General features: G+C 56.4%; 1 protein-coding gene across 7 annotated transcripts in view; it reads left to right on the top strand.

The window, feature by feature from the left end:
• ADAP1 (ArfGAP with dual PH domains 1) overlaps window positions 1-23,946 on the top strand; it is a 73,506-nt gene that overhangs the window by 48,506 nt on the left and 1,054 nt on the right. For all 7 annotated transcript variants that reach the window (XM_087417442.1, XM_087417440.1, XM_087417436.1 and 4 more), the window contains 6 exons: window positions 214-296; window positions 11,659-11,771; window positions 12,992-13,138; window positions 22,747-22,830; window positions 23,054-23,116; window positions 23,854-23,925. In XM_087417442.1, the coding sequence (XP_087273568.1) occupies window positions 214-296; window positions 11,659-11,771; window positions 12,992-13,138; window positions 22,747-22,830; window positions 23,054-23,116; window positions 23,854-23,925 (562 nt within the window). The remainder of the gene's footprint in view (window positions 1-213; window positions 297-11,658; window positions 11,772-12,991; window positions 13,139-22,746; window positions 22,831-23,053; window positions 23,117-23,853; window positions 23,926-23,946) is intronic.

The raw sequence follows: 23,946 nt of genomic DNA, 5'->3' as shown, positions 1-23,946 counted from the left end.
TTTAAAAATCAAAGCTGGCAGCCCTTCCTGGCCTCCTCCTGTGAGGTAGGGGGACAGTGTTCATGGCCCTCCCTCCTGACTGGCAGGTCTTCCAGGGCCTCGTGCCCACAGGGGCGCCAGGAGCCTCCTGTGGCCCCGCATTCAGGCCTGGGGAGCGTTTCCCGGCGCGAGTGGCATCCCAGGGTCCAGGCTTACTCTCCCCTCTCTCCCCAGACTCCTGCGGGAGCAGTGGATACGGGCCAAGTACGAACGGCAGGAGTTCACCCACCTTGAGAAGCAGGAGCCCTACTCTGCAGGTAAGGGCGGCCAGCCGGAGACGGGCGGGCTGTGGGCGGCTCTGTGTTCCGCCCTCTCTCTGTCTCTGTCTCTGTTTCTGTCCCTCTCCATCTCTGCCTCTGCCTCTGTCTCTGTCTGTCTCTGTCTCCCCCTCCGCCCAGAGCTGGCAGAATCATTAGGAACCTGGATGATTGGCTAATTGGTCTGAACCCGTGTCCGGTCCTTTGGCCTCCTGACATTCAGCTGGGTGACCTGGTGCTCAGAGTCCCCGTGGCCATTCACAGCCGAGTTCTGACCGTGTGCGGTGTGCACGGGGAACCCACAAGGCTGCAGCTGGGGCCTACAGGCCATGAGGGAGCCGTGCCTCTGCTCTGGGGGGGGCCTGCGGGTGAGGGTCCTGGTGGGAGGGATGTGGACAGGCCTTGGTCCCGGATAGGGGTGAGAGGGCACAGCACCAAAGCCAGGGATGGGCCAGGCCACCCGGTGGCCCTGTCAGCACCGTGGACGTTTGCTGCCAGGAGCGATGCCTGTTCTGAGCGTGAGGAAAACCAGCCAGGGGTGATCAGATGAGAGGTGGCTCCAGAGTCAATCCGAGTGACCCCACTGTCCCCTCCACACCGGGTGGCTCAGAGCATGTAACTGGTCCCGAGTTCATGGGCTGTGAGGCCGGGCGGGGCTCTGTGAGCAGCTAGCGCTCCTGTGGAGCAGTCCCTTCCTAGTCCTCCCCTCCAGGGTGCCCTGCCCCCCGCTGGGCTCAGGGCTGGTGTGTGGCCTTGATTCAATTACGGCCCACCCCAGGCAGCCATTTCCTGCCCTCCTCATGATCCCTAACGATCCCTAATGAGAGGGGGAGGGGGCGGGGGAGGATGTGGGCATCTGCCTGTTCAACACCCAGGACATGCCTGTGCTCTGTGCCTGCCTGAAACCCGGCCTGCTTGCTCTGGAAACCCTGGGAAGGCTCACCCCAGAATTCCTTTGTCTCCCAGGCATAAACGTCTTAGCAATTTATAACAACAGCGTGTGACCTCATTTCAGAGGTGGGTGCAGGCAGGGCTGACACAGCTACATCACGGAATTTTATATCTCTTCTTTCACCAGAGGATGCTCTGGTTGTAAGCGACAGAAATCTAACTCAGTTGGGTATAAGGAAAACAGAAAATGAATTGGCTCACATAATTGGGCTGGCTTCAGGCACAGCTTGATCTAGGGGTTCAGTCAGTGTTGCCAAGACTTGGCTTCAGTGTTTCCACCTCTGGTTCTGCTTCCCTGGGTTAGTGCCAACCCTCCTGGTGGAAGTTTTACTCCAGCAGGTCCGGATTTTCCATCTCTTCTCATTCAGGTACGAGTGTGACTTTCACAGAGGTGTCAGGGATGGTCAAGGATGGGCATGGGACCCAGTCACGATGACCAGGGAGGTGTGATGTGTGCCTGCCTCTGGAACTGGGAGCAATCTTCCCGAGAAAAAGTGGGGTCTAGGTTCCGGAAGTGGGGGTGCATGCAGGGTGGCAGAACCAACAGATCTTGGCTGTTACAGGTGTTTGGAGAGTGGGGGTTTTCAGGCATATTTGGGTGTCAGTTCCAGGTGCTCAGGTCAGCTGGGACCAGGCCTCTCCCTCTGCCCCGCGCCAGCAGGTCTCGGGAGGGGTGACAACCGTCGGGAGCTGGAAACCTCTCCCTCCCTCTCCCGGCCGTCGTTCCCATTAGGATGCTTCCTCCAGCTAACATGTCACCGCTGCCCTTCTCACGAGATGTCCCCAGTTCCTCGGGAGTGTTTGAGACATCAGGGAGAGGCCTGCAGGAGGACAGAAGTTCTCAGGGACACTAGCAGGGTCTGAGCGGGTGGCCTTTGAAACCCACGGGTGTGCGGACGGCTGCGTCTGGGTCAGACCCTCTTGGGCTGGTAGGAGGAGCGGAGGCCGCATCCGTCTGTGGAGGGCCAGCCCCTCCTCTCGGGCACCTCCGCTACCTCACCTGGACTACGGCTGTGGGAGGCATGCGTGTGCGGCCCCCTCGGGGATGCCGTGGGCGCGTGTTGGCTGGGCAGCAGGGTGCGGGCCCTTCACAAAGGGCCGGGGCGCAGCCACCACATGCAGGAACAGCCTGGGGGGGGGCAGGCGAGCCTGGCCGGGGCCATGACCACAAGAAGAGCACTCGGGGGGCTTCTCAGAGGGGCTGCCGAGCAGCGGGGGTGCGACCATGGGTGTGTAGGCACCTGCGAACCACCCGTGCTGGGGGAAGGCCCCCCAGAGCCTGGAGGGGACAGTGTCCTGAGAACTGGCTGGAGGAGGCAGTGCTGGCGCCCTGGACTGGCCCTCCCTGCTCTGCGCTGGGTCCTCCTCCTCCTCCTTCACCCCGCTGCCCTACTCCCCAGGTGGCATCTGAGTGTGGCAGTGCCTCTCACACTGGAAGGGGCAGTTTGGAGCCTTCCGGCCCTTTCCATGTGCAGACTCTTATCTCTGAGCGCCTGGTCCCCTCGTCCTGGCCTCGGAGGGCTCCCTGGCGTGGAGGCGACCCCAGCCCCTCTTCTGCTCCCACGGAGCCCTAGTGCGGAGGCCCTTCATGAAGCTCTCACGTCCCACCTCTGGAGTGCTAACCCGCCGCCTCCCCAGGCCCTGAGTATTCGTACTGGTGATCCCTCCCAACCCAGCCCTCAGATTCATAGGAACAGGGCCCTGGGGCCATCGGCTCGTCCCCTGCCTCCAGCGAGGTCCTCACCACACCACCCTTGGGGCAAGGCCACCTCATGTGAAGAGGTGCCTGGTGCTCTGGCTGAGGGCCCTGGCTGCTGGCATCCCCCCTGGGGACCCAGAGGAGCCTGAGCTGTGGTCCTGTGTGCGGGTCCTGACAGAACATCCCCTAAATCTCACCTGCTTGCAGCAGAGGCCTCCCCTCCCTTCCCATTGGGACTGGGACAGCCCCAGGAGGTGGGGCAGCATCAGGGAGATCCAGGGCACTGCCCCCCACAGCCTCTAGTGCCTGGCTGCCTGGGGGCCCCAGACCCACATCCTGCCCAGCACATGGCTGGGTGGAGGGGGTGCAGACCCCAGCTTCCCTCTCCCCCCACTCCCCCAGCCCGTGTCCAGGGCTGGCAGGGTAGGTGAAACAGATGCGGCAGGACCGGGCTGGGCACCCCGGGACATGCCCCTAGCCCTGTGGGTCCTCCTCGGAGGGCTCCTCGCAGCCCGTGAGGAGCACCGGGGGATTCCCGAGGGCACTTCCCTCCTGCTCCCCGTTTGCCGCAAGAGCACTTTCTCACGCAGAGGGGATGACACACCCACCGGCCACACGAATGCAGAAGTCCCGGTGCTGTGCGGCGCCGTGCGAGGAGGAAGGGGAAATGCAGTCATCGAGGTGAGGCCTGGCCAGGCGCCCGGCCCCGACCTGCCGGGAATGGGCCGGGGCTGTGGGCCATGCAGGGCCGGCTGTGGCATTCTGTGTGAGGAGCCTGTGTGGTCAGCTTTGCTGTGGAGCCCCTGGGGGTGTTGGGAGTTGGGGCAGGTGGTTACCACTGGACGCCAGACCGCAGCAATGTCTAGAGTGGACCTGCCAGTGAGGCCTGTCCACCCAGCACCAGCACCTGCTCAGCCCTCAGACCAGCACTTAGGGCGTCCTGGGAAGAAGAGTCCTGCCGCCAGGTGTCTGGGAGCTCCTGGGACCAAAGCTGGACAGTTTGAGCAACAAAACGAATAGTGACCCCATAGGACTTTAACCCACAGAATACAGAGCATATCTACGAGTCTGTGCCCATATAAAGAACTGAATTAATAAGTAAGGGAGGGGAAAAGAGACAGCTGTTTCTTACAGAAGTCTAACTAATGAAGGTGGAAGAAATGAGGGACACGGAAGATCGCCATCGGTCAGACACGCCAGTGGAACAGATGGGGACAAGATCCCCGGTGGGCGGTGGGTCGGAGGGCAGAGCTGGAAGGGCGGGATTTGCATGGTCTCCAGGTGTCTTCCCAAGATGCTGACGAGGACAGAGGAGAAGCTGCACCTTTCCTGTGGGGGACCCAGCAGACGCCTTCTCAGATGACCCAGGGGTGTTGACCACGTGCACTGAGAGCCACCTCTCTCTACGGTTTAACTTCACCTTAGTCAAGAGGAGACGTCGGACAGCCCCAGCCCCAGGGACAATGAACGGACACCTGACCAGTGCTCCGGAGGCCAAGGCTGTGGAACGCAGGGCAAGATGTGGACACCGTCAGAGGTTGCCGGTGGCTGAGAGAAGTCACAGCCACGTGCAGCGTGCTCTGGACGGCATCCTGGGGCCGAGGGGACGTTGTGGGACCTCCGTGGACAGGATGGGAGTTGCCCATGGTAACTGCTGGCTCTGATGGCTGTACTGTGGTCACAGTGCTGATCCCGTGGCCTGGGGAGTCTGGAGCCCGCCTTGGGTCCCTGCTTGGTCACTGCACATGTGCGTCCCCGCACGCTGACAGTCCGGATGGGACCTGGCACCCACGCAGCTGAGTCTTGCAGGACCTGGTGGCAGAGAGGGCACAGGCCAGGCCGTGGCAGCAGGGCCTGGGCCCCAGGTGGACCCAGACAAGCAGGTGCCTGCCTGGCATGCCCCACTCCTGCGATCTGCGCTACCGCCCTCAGGCAAGGTCACAGGTGTGGGGGACGCGCCTGCACCCTCGCCCTGAAATAACGGGGCCTCCGGGGCTGGGCCGCGCTTCCCACCTGCCCCACCCCAGGCCCTGCTCGCTGGGGCTGACCCAGGGTACAGCTGCTCCTGGCTCCCTCCCCACGCTGTCCCTATCTTGAGCCAGAGCCTCAATGGCTGCCTTTCACGGCCAGACAATGCCCCCTGTTGTCCAGAGGGCCAGGCCGCCCGGGCCGTCCCCAGTCACCGACAGACACAGCACTTCCTGCCGAGGCTCCAGACCCCCATACCGCCCGTGGGTTTACGCCCCTCCCTGCCTCCTCTCTGCCCACTTGTCCTCCCGTGGGTTAGGGGTCCCCCTCCTGAGACGCCTGGCTGTGCAAAGCAGGGCCGTCCCGCCTTTGTCCCAAATGTCACAGGGTGAGCGGAGCCCTCAGAGGGCAGGTGGGGCCAGGGGCTCCCTGAGTGAGTGACAGAGCCCACCCCCATGCCTTGGTTTCCCCATCTCTGCAGTGGGGAGGACAGGGTGCCCAGCATGGGGTTGTTGTTGGGAGTGTTAAGTGACGTAAGGTGTGGGGTACACAGTGGGCCCAAGGTGTCCCTGGGGTGGCTGGTGGTGTTTGTGGGGTTTGGCTGGGAGTCAAGACTGTCCCCCGTGGATCCGGGCGGGCTCCCCTCTGGGCTCGGGGCCATCTGTCCCCGTGGATCCGGGCAGGCTCCCCTCTGGGCTCAGGACTGTCCCGCTTCCCAGCAGTGTTTTCTATGTAGAGGTTGGGGTTGGGTCTCAGGGTTTGGGGCCTGTGGAGTGGGGCAGGGTGCTCTTGGGCTAACCTGGCCCCTGAGGGGTTGCCCCCTCCTCAGCTCTGCCCAGCGCCTAGTGGGGTATCCACACATCTGGTGTAGACGGAAGACTTTCTACAGAAGCTGGCCAGCCCGTTTGTGAGCATGGGGTCTCCTCCTGTGGGTGCAGACCCTGTGCTAGGTGCTGCAGGGGCTCCTAAGGAGGGTAATGTGACCCTAGGGAGCCCTCAGCCCGGCCCCTGGCCTTACCGTCAGCCGCCTCCCTCTTGGGGACTGGGCATTGGTCCCTAGTTCCCTGCTGGCCGCTGTGTGACCTTGCAGAGGTCAGACAGTGTCTCTGGGCCCTGGATTCCTTGTGCACAAAATGGGGACCCAGCTCAGTGCCCCAGTAACAGACACCTTGGGTCAGAGCCCTGCCTTCTGTCTCCCTGCTGCAACCCCACACCCAGCAGACCCTCCTGGCAGCTACTGGGTGCATGCTGGTTGTTGAATGAATAAACGAATGGATGAGAGAACGCGGGTGGGGAGGTGCCCCAATCACACGTAACCAGAACATTGGGGACTTGACATCTAAGAGCCGGATGTTCCTGACCATGGTCTGGAGCCCCTGAAATGAGCCAGGCCCTGAGTAGCCCTGCCCCTCCCACCAGCCCACCCTGGGTCAAGGGGCCAGACGTGCTCCTTGGAGAGGCCCCCCTGCCCCCGGCTTAGTGCGAGGCGCTGGGCGATGTGGGGAGGGGTCAGCCGTCCCCAGACAGCCCTTGGATACAGACACTGTCCCCTCCGCCAATGCTGCCCAGGCACAAGCCTGCGTGTTCAGACGCCCACACATGCACATTCACGTGCTCACGTGCTCACGTGCACGTTCACACACGTTCACATGCCATTTGCAGCCCCAAGTCCTGTGTGTGTTCACACCTGCACTTTCGAGCATGTGTTCACACGTGTGCTCTTAGATGTGCATGGTCAGATGCAGTTCGCACGTGGACACACATGTTCACACCCAGAAACACTACCTCATCAGCTGTTGCAAAAGGCCCGCGATCTGACGACGGCCCAGTGCGCTCTCCTGGAGCGCCGGACATCAGGGGCTTTTCACTCCCGACGGCATAGTGCCCCTGCTCGGGCCAGGCCCTCCCCACTGACCCTCAGCCTCCGACCTCCTCTCGTTGGCCTTGTTGGGCCATTTTACCCAGAATTCCTGGGAATCCCAGGTGGAGGAGGGCCTGGGGCCTGGTTGGTGCAGGGTGAGGTTGCCATGGGGCCTGAAGAGGATCGTTGGAAAAGATCATGGTCAGAGGTGTGCCCCTGGGTTGGGGCGCACCCAAACCCGACCTCTCAGGTGGACAAAACGGGAGTGACGCTCAACCCCAGGGGCTGCGCCTGTGCAGGGACTGTTCAGCAGGCGGCTTGAGCCCTGCCCACACCAGCAGCCCCCCTGCAGAGCTCACGTGACCCGAGACGTGGTGGGTGCGTGGAGAAAATGAACCCAGGTGGGCAGCCGAGAGGGCTGACGCGCGTTCTCCGTGGGTGGGCGGCTGAGCCGAGTGTGCCCCAGAGGCTGCGTCCCCCACCCATGGATCAGCAGAAGCCCGGGCAGGTCCCCTGCAAGGTGGGCAGAGCTGGCAGGAGCAGGCAGGGAGTAGGGGCAGGCTGCCAGGGCAGCCAGCAGGGAGGAACACGGGAGGCAGGGCCCCGGGCAGGCTTGGGCCACGCTCTGGGCTTGCAGCCGCGGCCTCTGACTGGGAGCTGTGCCAGATGAGGGGCGGCTGCTCCACACTGGGCTCCTGCGGTGACCTGTTGGCATTTGGATAGAAGCCACAGGCCCAGAAATGAAGTCCTGGCCCTTCTGGGGAGGGGGTTGGGGTGGGGTGATCTGGGCCTCAGTTTCCCTGGTGCCTCCCAGGCCTGGCTCTATGTCCAGAGGACACCCCTCCCCCGGGGTACCCCCCAGATAGAAGCCACATGGTGTGGGGGCCTGTCTCCCACCCTGAGAGGTCCACCCCGTGGCCTGGGCACAGAACGCCCAGCTTGGCCCACCAACAGGCCTTAGGCCCCTCAGAGCAAGGCCCTGTCGCCCCTGCTCCAGTTACAAACATCAATGTGTAATTTACACGCATAAGGTATAATTCACATGTAATTTACATGCCCAACGTGGAGTACAGTCCACAGGCTCTGAAAAACGCAGGATATGGCACAGCTCCAGCACCCAAATTCTGTAACGTGCATTTGTGGTCAGCCCCGCCCCCCCCCCCCCCAGCCACTTCAGCCGCTGATCTGTTCTGTCTCCTGTGTTGTGCCTTTTCTGGAGCGTCATGAGGTGGAACCGACCTTGTGGAGCCTCTGGGTCTGGCTCGTTCACGCAGCATCACGCATCTGAAGTCAGTGGGGCCCGTGTGTGGAGCGTGTCCTTGGTGCGGAGTGGTACTCCGAGGCTCCGCCTTGCCCGTGAGCCACACTGTTCATATTCCCCAGCTGGGGACGTCGGGTTGAGTCCAGTTGGACGACGACGAGAAAAGCCCCTGTAAACGTTGTGCCCTGGCTGTCACGTGAATGTAGTTTTCATTTCCTTTAGATTTTCGTTTTTCTCTGGGTCATATAAGAAATGTATGTTTAATTTTATAAGAAACTGCTAAGCTGTTTTCCAGAGTGGTGGCCCCATTTTGCAGTCCCTCTGGCAACACAGAAGGTTCCCGCTGCCCTGCGTGCTTGCCCACACTTGGGCGGTCAGTTTTGTGGTTTGGTTTGGTTTGGCCATCCCAGTGGGTGTGCAGGGGTGTCTCATCACCACCAGCGGTGCCGAGAATCTTCTGCACTGGTTCCAGGCATTCTGTGGAGGGCTTTCTGAGAAGAGGCAGTGGAGAAGTACCTGGGGAGTGGGCTGGCTCCTCCAGCTTCCCAGCAGGTAGTACTGGACCCAGCACCTGATAGATGCTGGCACACAGTAGGTACTGCACACAGTAGGACCTGGCACACAGTAAGCACCGCATACAGTATGACCCAGCACCTGGCAGGATCTGGCACACAGTAGGCATGGGCACACAGTAGCTGCTCAGTAAATGCTGAGTGAGCTGTCTGGCCTCTGCCCCAAGACCAACCAGTCCTTTGGGAGAAAACAGTCCCTTGCAGCACAGCCGGGCTCCAGGTGCGTGCCAGGAGGGCAGTGGGCACTGCTCCGGCGTGTGCAGCCTGGAGAGGCCCCTCTCATGGGGAAGGCTGAGCAGCACAGACACCGTAGGCCTGTGACTGTGTCGCCAGGTACGACAGTGTGAAGCTGGGGCTTGGAGTCTGCGAGGATCTAGGACCTCCGAGGCCCTGGGCCTTCCTGAGTGCAGCCAAGGGGTCCCTGGCTTGGAGAGCCCGAGTGTGGTGGGCAGGCGACCCCCAGCACCAGGGAGCCGGCCACGTCCCTTGTCACAGGGAGTCCAGGGGCTGAGAGAGGACGGCTCAGCCCGGGTGGGGCGGGGCCGCTGGCTGCGGGCTGAGGGCCAAACAGCCGTCCATGTGCCTGGCCGCAGTCAGGGACCCTGGCCAGCGCCCATCCGAAAATACCGTGGTTGCTGTCACAGAGCCTGAAATTAGGCATCCTGGCGGCTTGCTGTCGGGAAAGCACGGGAGCCAGACAGATGTGGGGCGAGTGCTTCCCTCCGTCCGGCGGCGTCCAGTTCTGGCCTGGACCAGGGGGGTGGACGGGTGGGAGTGTGGGGTGGACAGCAGGAGCTCCGTCCCCATCCCCAGGCTGCCGCCAGGCCGCTGCTCTGGCTGGGCCGCCTCACATCCTGAGGCGCTGCTGCCACCTGCTGGGCCCTGTGGGCAGGGCGGGTGAGGGCTCCAGCCTCCCACCATGGCCTCCTGCCAGGCTGGCTGCACAGGGCTCCTGCTGGGCGGGGAGCCGCAGACCCGGGGCAGCAGCTCCAGCCCCTGCTGACGAGGGCACCTGGGACCAGGACTTCATGTCCTGGAGCTTCAGTTTCCCATTCTGTATGATGGCGAGCACCACAGCATGTGCCTCGTAGATCCTGGGAATTAACTGAGATGAAGCCTGTAAAGTGCTCAGCCAGGGCCTCCTCTGGCCATGTGCAGGGGGGCCGGCAGGGACCCTCCTTGCAGACGTCCTTACTCGAGCCTGTCATGGAAAATCTGCACCTTGAGCACGTCTCTGTCCCCGCTTGGCTGACCTGGGGCCTGGGGAGGCCAGCCTTGACCCGAAGGTTTCCAGCTTTCCCTGGGCTAAGTGCTCATTTGGTCAGTCAACAAACATTCTGAGTAGGACCCTGTTTGGGCTTGGGGACACGGTAGTGGCACCGTTCCCCCTGCAGAAGGGATATGCCTGTGGTGCGGCGTGCAGGGGCCTGGGGCACGTCAGCCTTTCCGCGGGCTCTGAGAGCTGCAGGGACCTCCGAGTTGTGGGGGAAGGGAGCAGGCCCCATCTGGCACTGTCCTGAGACAGACTGAGAGGCGCCGGCTGCCCCCTCCCTGACACCAGGCTGCCGCCTTTTTATGGCCACATGTCTTGAGAGCACAGCAAACAGCCCCTTGTCTCCATGGTGTTGGGGATGGGGCTGCCAGGGTGAGGGGAGGGGGCAGCGTCCCAAACACGAGCCAGCCACGGCGGTCGGGCTCTGCGCTCTGGGGGCTGCTGACTTAGGGCAGCAGCGGGGGCTGCGCCACCCCCCGGGCACTCACAGCACTCCCGGGGCCAGACGCCGTCTCCCTGCCATCTGGACCAGCCCTCAGGGCACTGCGCCGGGCGCTCAACCCATGTGGCAGCAGGACCCGCTCCCTGAGGGCAAGCTCTGAAGCCCGGGGCAGAAGCAGACGGAAGCCATGGGGCAGTTTTCATGGGAGCCCACAAACCCTGATCAAGTGACCCCGCAGTCCCACCCCTGGAAGATCCCCAAGGAAAGCGGGGCGCCGACTGGAACACTTGGTCACAGGGGGTGTGGCAGAGCTGCTCACAGGGGCCGAGAACCGGAGACAACCAGGTAGCCGTGCACTGGGCCTGGGTAGACAGGGCAGCGTCCACAGGGTCTCCTCGGAGAGGGAAAGGGGTGAGCTGCTGACGTGGCAGCAGCCCCGTGAAGCTCCAAGAAGGGCGGTGTTGAGTGAAAGCCCAGCCAGGCCCCCCGTGTCGACCCAGCGCCTCTCGGACCCGCCGCCCCAGAGCAAGCAGAGCGGGTGGCACGTGGGGGGTGGAGGGGAAGGGCGACAGGGCTGGGGTGGGGGCACCCGAGGGCCGCATTCCCTTTCTGCTGTTCCAACAGCTCCCGCAGATTGGGGGCCCTAACTCCCCCCCCCACACGGCCCTCTTGGCTCTGGGGATCAGAGCCCCACGTGCTCTGGGGGCCCAAGTCGAGGTGTGGGCAGGGCTGGCTCCTCCCTGCGCTCTTATTGAGGCCACATCGCTCCGGTGTTTCCGTGGTCACTTCTCCCTCTGCCTAGGACCCTGTGATGCCCTTGGGCCCCTCTGATAACCCAGCACCCTCACCCGTCCCAGCCCCTCCCTCACACCTGCGAAGTCCAGTTACGCCGAATAAGGTGACGTCCCCAGGTTCCCAGGACTTGGCAGTGGACACTGTGGGTCCACTCTCCTGCCCCCATGGGGGTCTCATGGGGTACAGTTACATGGACGCTCACTTCCCGCGGGTCTGTCACGCCTCCAAGAAAAAAGGAAAGAAGATGAGCACCACACAGGCTGGGCAGCAGTGGCGGCTGAGGGTCCCGGCACGTGGGGGTGTCCGGCCCAGCCTCGGCGCGCTCGTGCTCCTGAGCAGTGGGAGGACGCCCCGGGCTGAGGGCAGGCTCAGACTCCTGCTCGCACCCACCCAGCCCCCGACCTGGGGCCGACGGGTCCCTGGGACAGGAGTAGGACAACTAGCCAGAGTCACCTGCCCATGCCCTCCACGTGGGTCCGGACGGCAGCCTCCGGCCCCGGTCCATTGTGACCTTCTGACCCACATCCCCTCTCTCCCCAGGATACCGAGAGGGCTTTCTCTGGAAGCGCGGCCGGGACAATGGGCAGTTTTTAAGCCGGAAGTTTGTGCTGACGGAACGAGAGGGAGCCCTGAAGTATTTCAACAGAAATGATGTGAGCCGGGCTTGGGCGGGGGGTGCCCATCGTGGGGCAGTGTCCTGGCCTCCCCTCCGGGACGGCGGCACCACCTCCCAGCTGCCCTTATGCATCCCAGGAGCTGTGCTGCCCCCCGTGGGGACACGCCACCACCCTGTGGGGACATGCCACCCCCATGAGGGTGCGCTACCCCCCCAGGAGGACACACCCTCTCCCGTGGGGACACGCCACCCCCCCGGGACATGTCACCCCGTGAGGACATGCCACCCCCCATGAGGATGCGCTACTTCCCGTGGGGACATACTACCCCCTCCGGGACATATCCGTCATGAGGACACACCACCCTCTGTGGCGACATGCCACTCCCTGTGGGGCATGATACCCCCTGGGACATGTCACCCCCCCCAGGACATGTCACCCCCTGTTGGGACATGCCACACCCCCGTGGGGACACGCCACCCCCCTGTGGAGACATGACACCCCCAGTGAGGACACGCTACCCCCTGTGGGGACATGCCACCCCTCCCAGGGACACCCCCCATCCACTCCTTGGTCACAGTCACTTCCTGGGGCCAGGCCTGGGTTGGGCAATGCTGGCGAACAGTGATGGCGAGCCCTTCCTTGGTGGGCACCCCCAGGCCTGAGAGGGACAGAGGGTTCTGGCTGTGGTCAGTGGTCACCCCACCCAACAAGCACATGTTGAGGTGAGCCTGGGACCCCCCAGGCAGCACGTAGGGAGGGGCGGGAGGGTCCAGAAGGTCTTGCAGCTGGCCGAGCCCCGCCCCCACCTGCTCCAGGTCAGAACATCACCCCGGGGTATGGATAACTACGGGCAGCTTGCGGCCCACGACCCCACTGCCCCACGGGGCACCTGCACGGCAGTCTGCCACCCCCAGTGCAAGGAGAGGAAAGAAGTAGGGCTGGCAAGACGGGCAGCAGGGAGAGGGAGGGCCCGGCGTTGGAGGGGGCAGACCAGACAGAGGAGCTGTGTGTCCAAGAGGCAGAGGAGTGGTCTGCCTAGATGGTGAGCGCCCGCCCTCGTCATCCCTTGGGAGGGGGACGCTGTTACCTTAGACCAACAGACCAGGAAGCCCGGGCCCAGACAGGGTGAGTAACTCACCCAAAGCCACACAGTATGGCAGATCTGCGGTCAGTATCCACAGAGCCTACCCTGCCTGCTCCCTGGAGCTTGGAGGCTCCCTGCCCACCTGGTGCTGAGGCCTGGCCTTGCTTCCCAGGCCAAGGAGCCCAAGGCCATCATGAAGATCGAGCATCTGAATGCCACCTTCCAGCCAGCCAAGATCGGCCACCCCCACGGCCTGCAGGTCACCTACCTGAAGGACAACAGCACCCGCAACATCTTCGTCTACCACGAAGACGGGAAGGTGGGCATCTGGGTGGGTGACTGGGGCGGGGGCTGAACCACCACTACTCCCCCAGGGCCGGAGTGGGGAGCTGGCCGGGCCCTTTGGGGAGGGGCCTAGGGTCAGGGGGCAGAGGAGGTGCCTGGGCCGGCGTGCACGCGTCCCGCCATGGCCATTCCCCTCCCCTACCAGCATCTCTGGGGGGCGAGGGCGGGAGGAGCCCCAAGCAGACCCTCCACGACTGTCCTCTCCTCCAGCGGTGGCCCCTCCTCTCTGCCACTTTGGTTTTCATCACAGTGTGTGTGCATGGGGTTTAAAGCGTGAGATATCCTACGGCGCACAGAGCGTGAGGCCCTTCCAGAAGCAACCACCTTCAACGCTTTTTTTTTGCTTTTTTTTTTCCTTTTCTATTGTATTAAAATACACATAACATACAATTTACCATCTTAACCATTTTCAGTGTCCAGTTCACGGGCATTCATGGTGCACAGTCACACTGATGTGCACCATCACCACCATCCACCTCCAGGACTTTCTCATCTTCCCAAACTGGAACTCTGTGCCCATTAAACACTGACTCCCCGTCCCCCTCCTCAGCCCCTGGCGCCCACCACCTACTTTCTGTCTCCGTGGATCTGACTCCTCTAGGACCTCATATAGCGTATCATACAGTGTTTGTCCTTCTGTGACTGGCTTATTTCACTGAGCATAATGTCCTTAAGGTCCATCCATGTGGTAGCAGGTGTCAGAATCTCCTTCCTTTTTAAGGCTGAATAAAATTCCCCTGTGTGGATGGACCACATTGTGCTTTACCATTCATCAGTCGATGGACACGTGGGTTGCTTCCACCTTTCGGCTGTTGTGAATAATGCTGCATGGATGTGCAAAAATCTCTTCCAGACCCTGCTTTCAATTCTTTTGGGTCTACACCCAGGAGTGGAATTGGCGAGTCACATGGTAATTCTGTTTTTCATTTTTTGAGGAGCTGCCAGACTGTTTTCCACAGCAGCTGCACCATTTTACATTCTCACCAGCAGTGCACATGGGTTCCAGTTTCTCCATCAACACATGTTTCTGGTTTTTTATTTTAGCCATCCTAATGAGCATGAGGTGCTCAGACCTCATTTTGATTTTGGTCACCTATGAGCATGTGGTCATTTTCACCTATGACCTAATGAGCATGAGGTGCTCAGACCAAAATCATTTTGGTTTTGATTTGCATTTCCCTAGTGATTAGTGATGTTGATCAGCTTTTCATGTGCTTGTTGCCCATTCCTAGATCTTCTTTGGATAAATGTGTATTCAGGTCCTTTGTCCATTTTTGAATCAGGTTGTTTGTTTTTTTGTTGAGTTTTAGGAGTTCTCTGTATATTCTGGATATTAATCTTTAATCAGATACATGATTCACAAATATTTTCTTCCATTCTGTGGGTTGTCTTTTTACTCTGTGGATAGTATCTCTTGATGTACATAATTTTTAAATTTTCATGAAGTCCAACTTGTCTATTTTTTCTTCTGTTGCTTGTGCCTTTGGTGTCATATCCAAGAAATCATTGCCAAACCCAATGTCATGAAGCTTTTGTCCTACATTTTCTTCTAAGAGTTTTATTGTTTTAGGTCTTCCATTTAGGTCGTTGATCCACTTTGAGTTAATTTTTGTATGTGGCGTTAGGTGAGGGTCCAGCTTCGTTCTTTGCATGCAGATGTCCAGTTTTCCCTGCACCATCTGTTGAAAAGATCGTCCTTTCCCTATTGAATGGTCTTGGCACCCTTGTCAAAAGTCCTTTGATCATATACGTGAGGACTTATTCCTGGACTGTCTGTTCCATCAGGCTACGCGTCTGTCCTTATGCCAGGACCACACTGTTTTGATTACTGTGGCTTTGTAACAAGTTTTGAAATCAAAAGTGTGATTCTTCCAGTTGTATTTTTCCTTTTTAGGATTGTTTAGGCTATTTGGGTTCCCTTTAGATTCCATATGAGTTTTGTCAGATGCTTTTTCTGCATCAATTTAAATGATCATGTGGTTTTTTCCCCTTCATTCTGTTAATATGGGGCATGACACTGATTTCATATGTTGAACTATCCTTGCATTCCAGGAATAAATCCCACTTGGTCATGATGTATAATCCTTAAATATGCTGCTGAATTTGGTTTGCTAGTATTTTGTTGAGGATTTTTGCATCCATGTTCATAAGGGATATTGGTCTGTAGTTTTCTTTTCTTGGAGAAAAGTCTTTGTCTGGCTTTGGTATCAGGGCAATGCAGGCCTCATACAATGAATTAGGATGTGTTTCCTCCTCCTGAGTTTTTTGGAAAAGTTTGAGAAGGGTTGATATTAGTTCTTCTTTGAATGTTTGGTGGAATTCACCAGTGAAGCCATCAGGTCCAAGGCTTTTCTTTGTTGGGAGATTTTCAATTACTGATTCAGTCTTCTTACTCCTTATAGGTATTCAGATTGTCTATTTCTTCCTGATTTAGTCTTGGTGGGTTTTGCGTTTCTAGGAATTTGTATTTCATCCAGGTTATCCAATTATTTGGTGTAAAATTGTTCATAGTACTGTCTTATAATCCTTCTTATTTCTGTAGAATTGGTAGTAATACCCCACTTTCATTTCTGATTTTAGTAATTTGAGTCTTCTCTCTTTTTTGCTTAATATATATAGCTAAAGTTTTGTCAATTTTATTGATCTTTTTGAAGAACTAACTTTTGGTTTCATTTATTTTCTCTATTGTTTTTCTATTCTCTATTTCATTTATGTCTGCTCTAATCTTTTTTTCCTTCTTTCCGCTTGCTTTGGGTTTAGTTCATTCCTCTTTTTCTAGTTCCTTAAGTAGTAAAGTTAGGCTGTTGATTAGAGATCTTTCTTGTTTTTTTTAATGTAAGCGTTTATAGCTATAAATTTTTCCCTTAGTACTGCTTTTGCTATATCCCGTAAGTTTTGGTATGTTGTGTTTTCATTTGTATTCATTTCTAAGTATTTTCTAATTTTGCTTGTGATTTCTTCTTTGATCTCTTGATTGTTTAATTTCTACAGTTTTGTGAATTTTCCAGTTTTCTTTATGTTACTGATTTCTAACTTCATCCGGTTGTGGTCAGAGAAGATACTTTGTATGATATCTATCTTTTAAAATCTATTGAGACTTAATTTGTGGCCTAACATATGGCCTGGAAAATGTCCCCTGTGCACTTGAGAAGAAGGTATAGTCTGTTGTTGTTGGGTTGAATACTCTGTAAGTGTCTATTAGACCTAGTTGGTCTATTGTGGTAAGTATTTTCTTACTTATCTTCTGTCTGGTTGTTCTATCCATTATTGTGAGTGGGGTGTTGAAGTCTCCAACTATTATTGTAAAACTGTCTATTTTTCCCTTCAATTCTGTCAGTTTTTGCTTCATATATTTTGATGGTCTGTCATTAGGTGCATAAATGTTTATAATTGTTATATCTTCTTGTTGTATCGAGGCTTTTATTAATTATAATGTCTTTGTCTCATAACATTTTTGATTTAAATTTGATTCTGTCTGATATTCATATAGCCCCTCTTGCCCTCTTTTGGTTACTGTTTGCATGGACTATCTTTCCCATACTTTCACATTCAACCTGTTTGTGTCTTTGGATCTAAGTGAGTCTCTTGTCGACAGGATATAGTTAAATCATGTCTTTTTATCCATTCTGCCAATCTCTGTCTTTTGATTGGAGAGTTTAATCCATTTACATTTAAAGTAATTACTGATAAGAAGGCACTTACTTCTGTTATTGTGCTATTTGTTCTATATTCCCTGTAGCTTTTTTTGTCTCATTTCCTGTGTTCCTGTCTTCTTTTGTGCTTAGTTGACTTTTTTGTAGTGATATGTTTAAATTTCTTTTAAATTCCTTTTGTGTACATTCTATAGCTGTTTCCTTTGTGGTTACCATGGGGCTTACATTTAACATCCTAAATTCATAACATCCTAGTTTCAATTTATACCAGCTTAACTTCAATAACATACAGAGACTGTGCTCCTTTATAACTCCATCTCCACTCTTTTCAGCTGTTGGTGTCACAAAATTACATCTTTATAATTGTGTGCCCCAAAAGATAAACAAATAATTCTTTTAGCTGCATTAGTCTCTTAAATTATGTAAAAAGCAAGATTTGGAGTTACACACCAAAGTTACAGTAATGCTAGCTTTTACGTTAATAGTAGTTTTTTCTTTAAATATATTAGCCTCTTAAATCATGTAGAAACCAAAAAGTACAGTTACAAACTGTTGTTACAATAATACTAGCTTTTCTACTTGCCCATGTATTATCCTTTACTGAGATCTTTATTTCTCCATGTGTGTTAGAGGCACTGTCGAGTGTCCTTTCGTTTCACCTACAGGACTCCTATGAGCATTTCTTGCAGGCAGGTCTAGTGGCCACAAACTCCCTCAGCTCTTGTTTATCTGGGAATGTCTTGATTTCTCCCTCACTTTTGAAGAACAGTTTTCCTAGATATAGGATTCTTGACTGACAGTTTCTTTCTTTGACGCCTTTGAATATATTGGCCCACTGTGTTCTGCCTCTAATATTTCTGATGAGAAATCTTGCTCATAATTTGAGGATCCCTTGTATGTGATGTGTCGCTTCTCTCTTGCTGCTTTCAAGATTCTCTCTTTGTCTTTTGAAAGTTTGATTATAATGTGTCTCAGTGTATGCTTCTTTGAGTTCATCTTACTTGAAGGTCATTGAGCTTCTTAGATGTTTATATTCATGTCTTTCATCAAATTTGGGAAGTTTTCAGCCATATTTCTTGAAATATTCTGCCAATTTTCCTCTCTTTTCTCCTTCTGGGACTCCTATGTTGCATATGTTGGGCCTCTTGATGGTGTCCCACTGGTCCCTTAGGTTCTGTTCACTTTCCTTCAATCTTTTTTCTGTCTGTTCCTCAACCTTGATAATTTCATTGTCCTATCTTCAAGTTCACTGATTCTTTCTTCCCCCTGCTCAAATCTTTCTTTGACTCCCTCTAGTGAATTTTTTATTTCAGTTATTGTACGTTTAGCTCCAGAATTTCTTTCGGATTTCCTTTTAGGTTTTCTCTTTATTGATATTTCCATTTTGTTTATGCATCATTTTCTTGACTTTCTCTACATCTTCCTTTTGTTTTTTGATCATCTTGTCTTTTTCTAATATGTCAGCTATTAGGTCTTTTCAGGGACAGATTCTGCTTAATTATTTTTTCTTTTGAATGGACCATACTTTCTTTCTTCTTTGTGTGCCTTGGAATTTTCTGTTGAACATGGACATTTGAATCTAATAAGGTGGTAACTCTGGAATCAGATACTCCCCCTTCCCCGGGGTTTGCTCTCTTTTGTATTGTTTCAGTTTTTTTGATTGTTGTACGCTGTCTCTGTGCTGAGGATCAGCCTGGGGTATAAACTTAAGGTCTTCTCAGGTCTTCTCTGTGCCTCTCCCTGGTCGTGTGTGGTCACTTTCTTTTTTTTTTTTTTTAATTTTATTTATTTATTTTTCCCCCCAAAACCCCAGTAGATAGTTGTATGTCATAGCTGCACATCCTTCTAGCTGCCATATGTGGGACGCAGCCTCAGCATGACCAGAGAAGCAGTGCGTCGGTGCGCACCCGGGATCCAAACCTGGGCCGCCAGCGGCGGAGCGCGCGCACTTAACCACTAAGCCACGGGGCCGGCCCAGGTCACTTTCTGATTTTCCCCATATATGTAGTTACTTTTGGATGTCCTAGTTTTTAATGTCTGGCTCCCAAAGGGGGAAAAGTGAAAAAAGAAGAGTAGGGGGAAGAGGGTGCTGAGCCTTTTAATCCCCTGGAAGTCACTTCAGCTGGAGGAGGAGGGGCTTCCAACAATGGGGGGAGTGCAACAATGGCGGCCCCCTTCTTTGTCTGCACCTCTGTGATCAGAAGCAGCAATCACCGATTGGAACACAGGCCCCGATACTTGGAGGACGGGGTCCTCTTTGCCCACCCTGGCTCCTGCACACAGTGTACAAGCCACTCCAGGAACACGTGCACAGCTGCCTGCCACGAATGGGGGCAGGGAGTGGGTAGCTGCTACTGTGTTCAGAGCTAAAACTGACCAAAATTAACCGCAATTTATGTCCAAGTCATTCCCTGGAAGTTGCAAGATTTCAACAGACTTGAGTTTCAAAATAGGTACAGTCATGAGTTGCTTAATGACAGGGACATGTTCTGAGAAATGCGTTGTTAGGCGATTTCGTCGTTGTGTGAACATCATAGAGTGTACGTACACAAACCTAGGTGGTGTAACTACCACACACCTAGGCTACATCGTGTGGGACCATTGTCGTATATGCGGGCCATCGTTGACTGCAATGTCGTGATGCGGCACGTGACTGTACTTCAGACAGACTCACCCAGTGCCATTGTTGTCTAGGTGGGAGACAGATTCCTGGTGCCTCCTGCTCTGCCACCTTCCCAGAACCCTCTTTTCAGCTCTTTTTGTCCAGGCATGTGAATAACATGCTTGTGCTGCTGCCAGATCTGTCTGTGATGGCCATCACCTGATGACTTCCAGCCATGGAAGACAAGGCTCGAGCTCTCTCCAGCCCCTACCCCCTCACCTCACACGGCCATGTCCCATTCCCCACCCACCATCGCACTTACAGTGCAATTCTGCCCCCATCTGTATTCAATGTTTACAGTATCGTGACCATGTAAATCCTATCAGACCTGAGCAGTAGGGCAGACTGTAATCGCTTTTCCTTTCCTGCACCATGTTTTATTATCCCTAGAGCTAACAGTTGTCTTTTTCTCCCCTCTAGTTAGCTGCATGCTCATTACTAACTCACCCAAACTCTCCACTGATCATCTAAGTCCCTGGACACAGTCAGGCACCCCGGGTGGCAACTGATTTCAGCCGTCTGGAGGCATCTCTCCTGCAGCCACATCTCACTCCCGGGCTGATTCTGTTTCCTGGACCCTAAGTCTTTCTTGGTTTACTCCCTCCTCTTGGTGGAACACACCCTTCAGTAGCTTCCTGAGAAAGAGTGCCTGGGAAGCAGATTTCCGGAGACCTTGCACATCTGAATTGATTTAGAGTTTGGCTAGTTACAGAATTCTGGGTTGAAACTGATGTTCCTTCGTAATCCCGAAGGCCCTGCACCAGTGACTCACTGACCCCAGAAGGGGTTTGATGACATGCCTGGGTCTGGGTCTGTCTTCCTCCTGTGTGCTGGAGCTCAGGGATTCCTTCCTGTTCAGTAATTCATGTCCATGAGGTTGAGGAATAGTTTCTTGAATTATTTCTTTAATAGTTTCCTCCTCCACTTTCTCTGTTCTCATTTTCTGGAACTCCTAGTATTCAGATGTTGGCTGTCTCTCTCTTCTATTCCAACTTTTATTTTTCTCTACTTTCTGGGAAATTTCTTCAAGTTTAGTCTTCCAACTCTTCTACTGAAAGTTTTATTTTTACTCTCAATGTTTTAATTTTGCAGAGTTCCCGTTGGTTCTTGGAATGTTCCATTTACAAAGTACACTGTTCTTGTTTCATGATTGTAGTATCTTATCTCTAATTGTTAATGTTAAATTCTGAAGCTTTCTTATCCCTAAACAATGTATATTTCTTCTGAGTTGCTATTTCCTGTGCTTTGTTCTCTGTCTTCCATTTGAGTGATTTCTTGGGATCTGGGGCTGGTCAGATTCTCCAGAGAAGACTCCTGTCTGGTGCAGAGACATTTGACCCTAGCACTGTGGGGGCTGAGAGGGTACAGGGGTAGGGTGTCTCAGGCTTTGTGTGTACACAGTCACACAACTTCCCCCTTTCTGGAATGGTGCCCCTCCTCCCCTGCCATGCACACACATGCCATACCTGGCACTCTCCTTTACCCTCTGCAAAGAATAAACCTCTGTCTTCTGCAGGGGGTGGGGAGGGGCAGTCTTCCAACCAGTTCTCTTGCTGGCCCCCTCCCACGTCCAGCGGGACTGAGAGCAGTTCACTGTCAGCCCTTTGGGGGTGGTGCCGTCCAGCCTGGGCTGCATCCCAGCTTCCCTCCCTGTGGCTTGGATCTCTTGCCCTGCAGCCTCCATCTGTGTGTGGCTCCCAGCACTTGGTGGCTCCTCCCCCTCTTTGTGGGTTGAGGCCTTTAAGAAACAATCGCTTGTGCAGCATCAACAGGTTTTAGGAGGGAGCTTGGCTCAAGGCACCTGAGCAAATCTTCCGCTTTACCCAGAAGCCTCTACCTTCACTGTCCTTGTGGGGAGACCAGACCAGGGAAGGCAGAGGGTGGGTGCTGGGAGCCCAGGGCCTTTCCGTAAACGCAGTGTGATGCTCTGCCAGCCTGAGTCCCCAGCAGCCCTCCCTCCCTCCCTCCAAGAGCCCAGTGCCCCCAGTGCTTAGGTGCAGCTGGGCCTGTTTGAGGTGGCTCTGCCCCAGGTGAGTGCAGAGTCTGGCAAGAGAGACAGGCATCAATTGGAGATGAGTGACTAAAACTCCAACTGTGCTCAGTGCTGGGAAGGGGGGTTGAGCAGGTTAACAGGGGGAGAGAGGGTAACATTGCTCCAAGGGGTGAAGGCAGCATTCCAGGAAGCAGGAAAGGCGTGTGCAAAGGACCTGTGGCTGATCAAACAGGAAGTACTTGAGAAGCTGACAAGGACGAGGGAGGTGGCAAAGGAAGGGGTGGAGACTAGCACAAGATGGTTCTGCCAAGGCAGGCTGACCCGACTCGGCAGGGCCCAGCAGCCGTGCTGCAGATCTCTGTCTTTATTGGAGGTGCGGTGGGCAGCTGCAGGGAGGGTGTCATGGCCCCACTTGAGCTTCTGGATGATCCCTCCAGCCCACCTGGTTTCAGTGATTCAAGGAAGGGCCAGAGAGGAGATGGGAGGCAAGTGCCAGGGACTCTGCAGGAGATGGTGGTCTCTGGCCCCACAGGTGGGAGAAGGAACCAGAGGACTCAGTGGTGCCCAGGAATGGGCTGGGGGCACCAGGGGTGAGCTGAGGTTCCTGGCAGGGTCCGGAATGGAGATCACAGCCTGGATTTGCAGGGCTGGGTCAGGGGTCCTGTGCGCCAGGGCGGGGAGACAGGGCAGAGGGCGTTGCCGGGCGGGGCCAGTGAGGGGCGGGGCCTCGAGGGACAGGGCTTGTAGGCGGGGCCGCCCCTCCCCCAGCAGCTCCGCCCGCCTCTCCCCGGTGGGGGCAGGGAGGCGGCAGCCGGGGCAGTTATAAATAGAGGAGCCTCCCTCGCGGCAAGCAGACCTGCAGGTGGTAAAAATAGTCCCGCCCGAGAGAAGAAAAGGCCGCCCCGCGCCCAGAGCAGCGTCAGGGCCTGGGGGCCGGCCTGCAGGTCAACCCCCAGCCGCTGTCCCCCGCCCGGTCCCTAGCTGGCCTGTTCCTCAGTGCGTGACCCCGTCTGTCCGCTGTGTGGTCTGCGCCCCCCGCGGTGGAGCCGTCCCCTCCTCCAGGCCGCCCCGGGGGCTCTCCCCCAGCAGGCCTGCACGCACGGTGGGGGACGGGCCGGAGTGGGGGGGCGCAGCCCGTCCTTGCCCCCTCCCCAGGGCGCCCCGGAGGAAGGGGTCCAAGGGGGGCAGAACTCGTAGGGGCAGCGCCCCTTCACAGCCCCGCGGGCCGCCCGCCCGCCCTGTGGCCGCGGCCCACACCCAGCTCTGACCCCCAGGAGATGGTGGACTGGTTCAACGCGCTCCGCGCCGCCCGCTTCCACTACCTGCAGGTGGCGTTCCCCGGGGCCAGCGACGCGGACGTGAGTGGCTGCTGCCGTGGCCCCGGGGGGGGGGGACGTGCCTCCTAGTCTGGGATGGCGGGTTGGGGGCTGACCAAGGGCCCACCTGGATCCCTAGAGCCCCCGGCCGCTGACCCCCCTAGGCCCCGTGAAGTGACCGCAGCGATCCTATTTTATGGGGGGAGGGGGCGGCCTGGGGGGCTGGGCTGGCTCCTGGGCCGGCGTGACCTGTTCTGTACCCCAGCTGGTGCCGAAGCTCTCCAGGAACTACCTGAAGGAAGGCTACATGGAGAAGACCGGGCCCAAGGTGGGTCGGCTTGGCTGCCTGGGCAGCCCGGCCTTGCTCCGGGATCAGCGGCTCATCACCGGGGGCCAGGCGGGAGGACGCAAGTGCCGGTGACACTCCCAGGCGGGGCCTCAACTCGCCCTCAGTGCCTTTGGGGGCTCATCTTGGCGTGGGCAGCCCTGGCCCTGAGAAGTTTTGTAAGAGCAGGGGCCCCGCTGACCCAGGACCATGGGGCTCTGGGTCAGGACCCAGCCCTGCTGACTGCGGCCAACTCTGAGCCCTGCTTCCTGCCTCGCCCTGTCAGTCACATACCTGTCACCTACTGGGGCCAGGCACCCACATCATGCCCTGCAGAGCCTGCTCGGCCCTTCCCTGCCATGGGAGGACAGGGCAGACATGATGACTCAGATCCCAGGTCCCAAGTGGCCCCGAAGTCCAGATAGGGCTCTTTGGGAAAGTGCAGTGTAGAGGAGCCTGTCACGGAGGCCTGGACCCCGCCTGGGGCCCACAGGGAGGGCTGAGACACAGCCCAGCGAGGAGAAGCTGTGTGGAGGGAGGGACAGCATGTGCAAAGGCCCTGCGTGCAACCAGGGGCGTGGGCAGAGCAGGATGCAGCATGGCCCGCAGGAGGTGGGAACGAGTGGACGAGTGGGTGGATGAACGTAGGGCCCGGCCCTCCTGGTGGGGAGCTGTGGTCAGCTGTGGGCAGGGGCCTGCCTCAGGCCGACCAGCCGGTCACTGCACGCTCTGACCCACAGCAAACAGAAGGCTTCCGGAAGCGCTGGTTCACCATGGATGACCGCAGGCTCATGTACTTCAAAGACCCCCTGGTAAGGAAGGGCCGAGGCCCC

This window comes from Ceratotherium simum, chromosome 26, assembly GCF_057802395.1.
Source record: "Ceratotherium simum simum isolate JZ-2026a chromosome 26, ASM5780239v1, whole genome shotgun sequence".
In the NCBI taxonomy this organism is placed as follows: Eukaryota; Metazoa; Chordata; class Mammalia; order Perissodactyla; family Rhinocerotidae; genus Ceratotherium; species Ceratotherium simum.
Note: the sequence above shows the minus strand (reverse complement) of the source record. Positions and strands in the feature narration are given on the sequence as shown.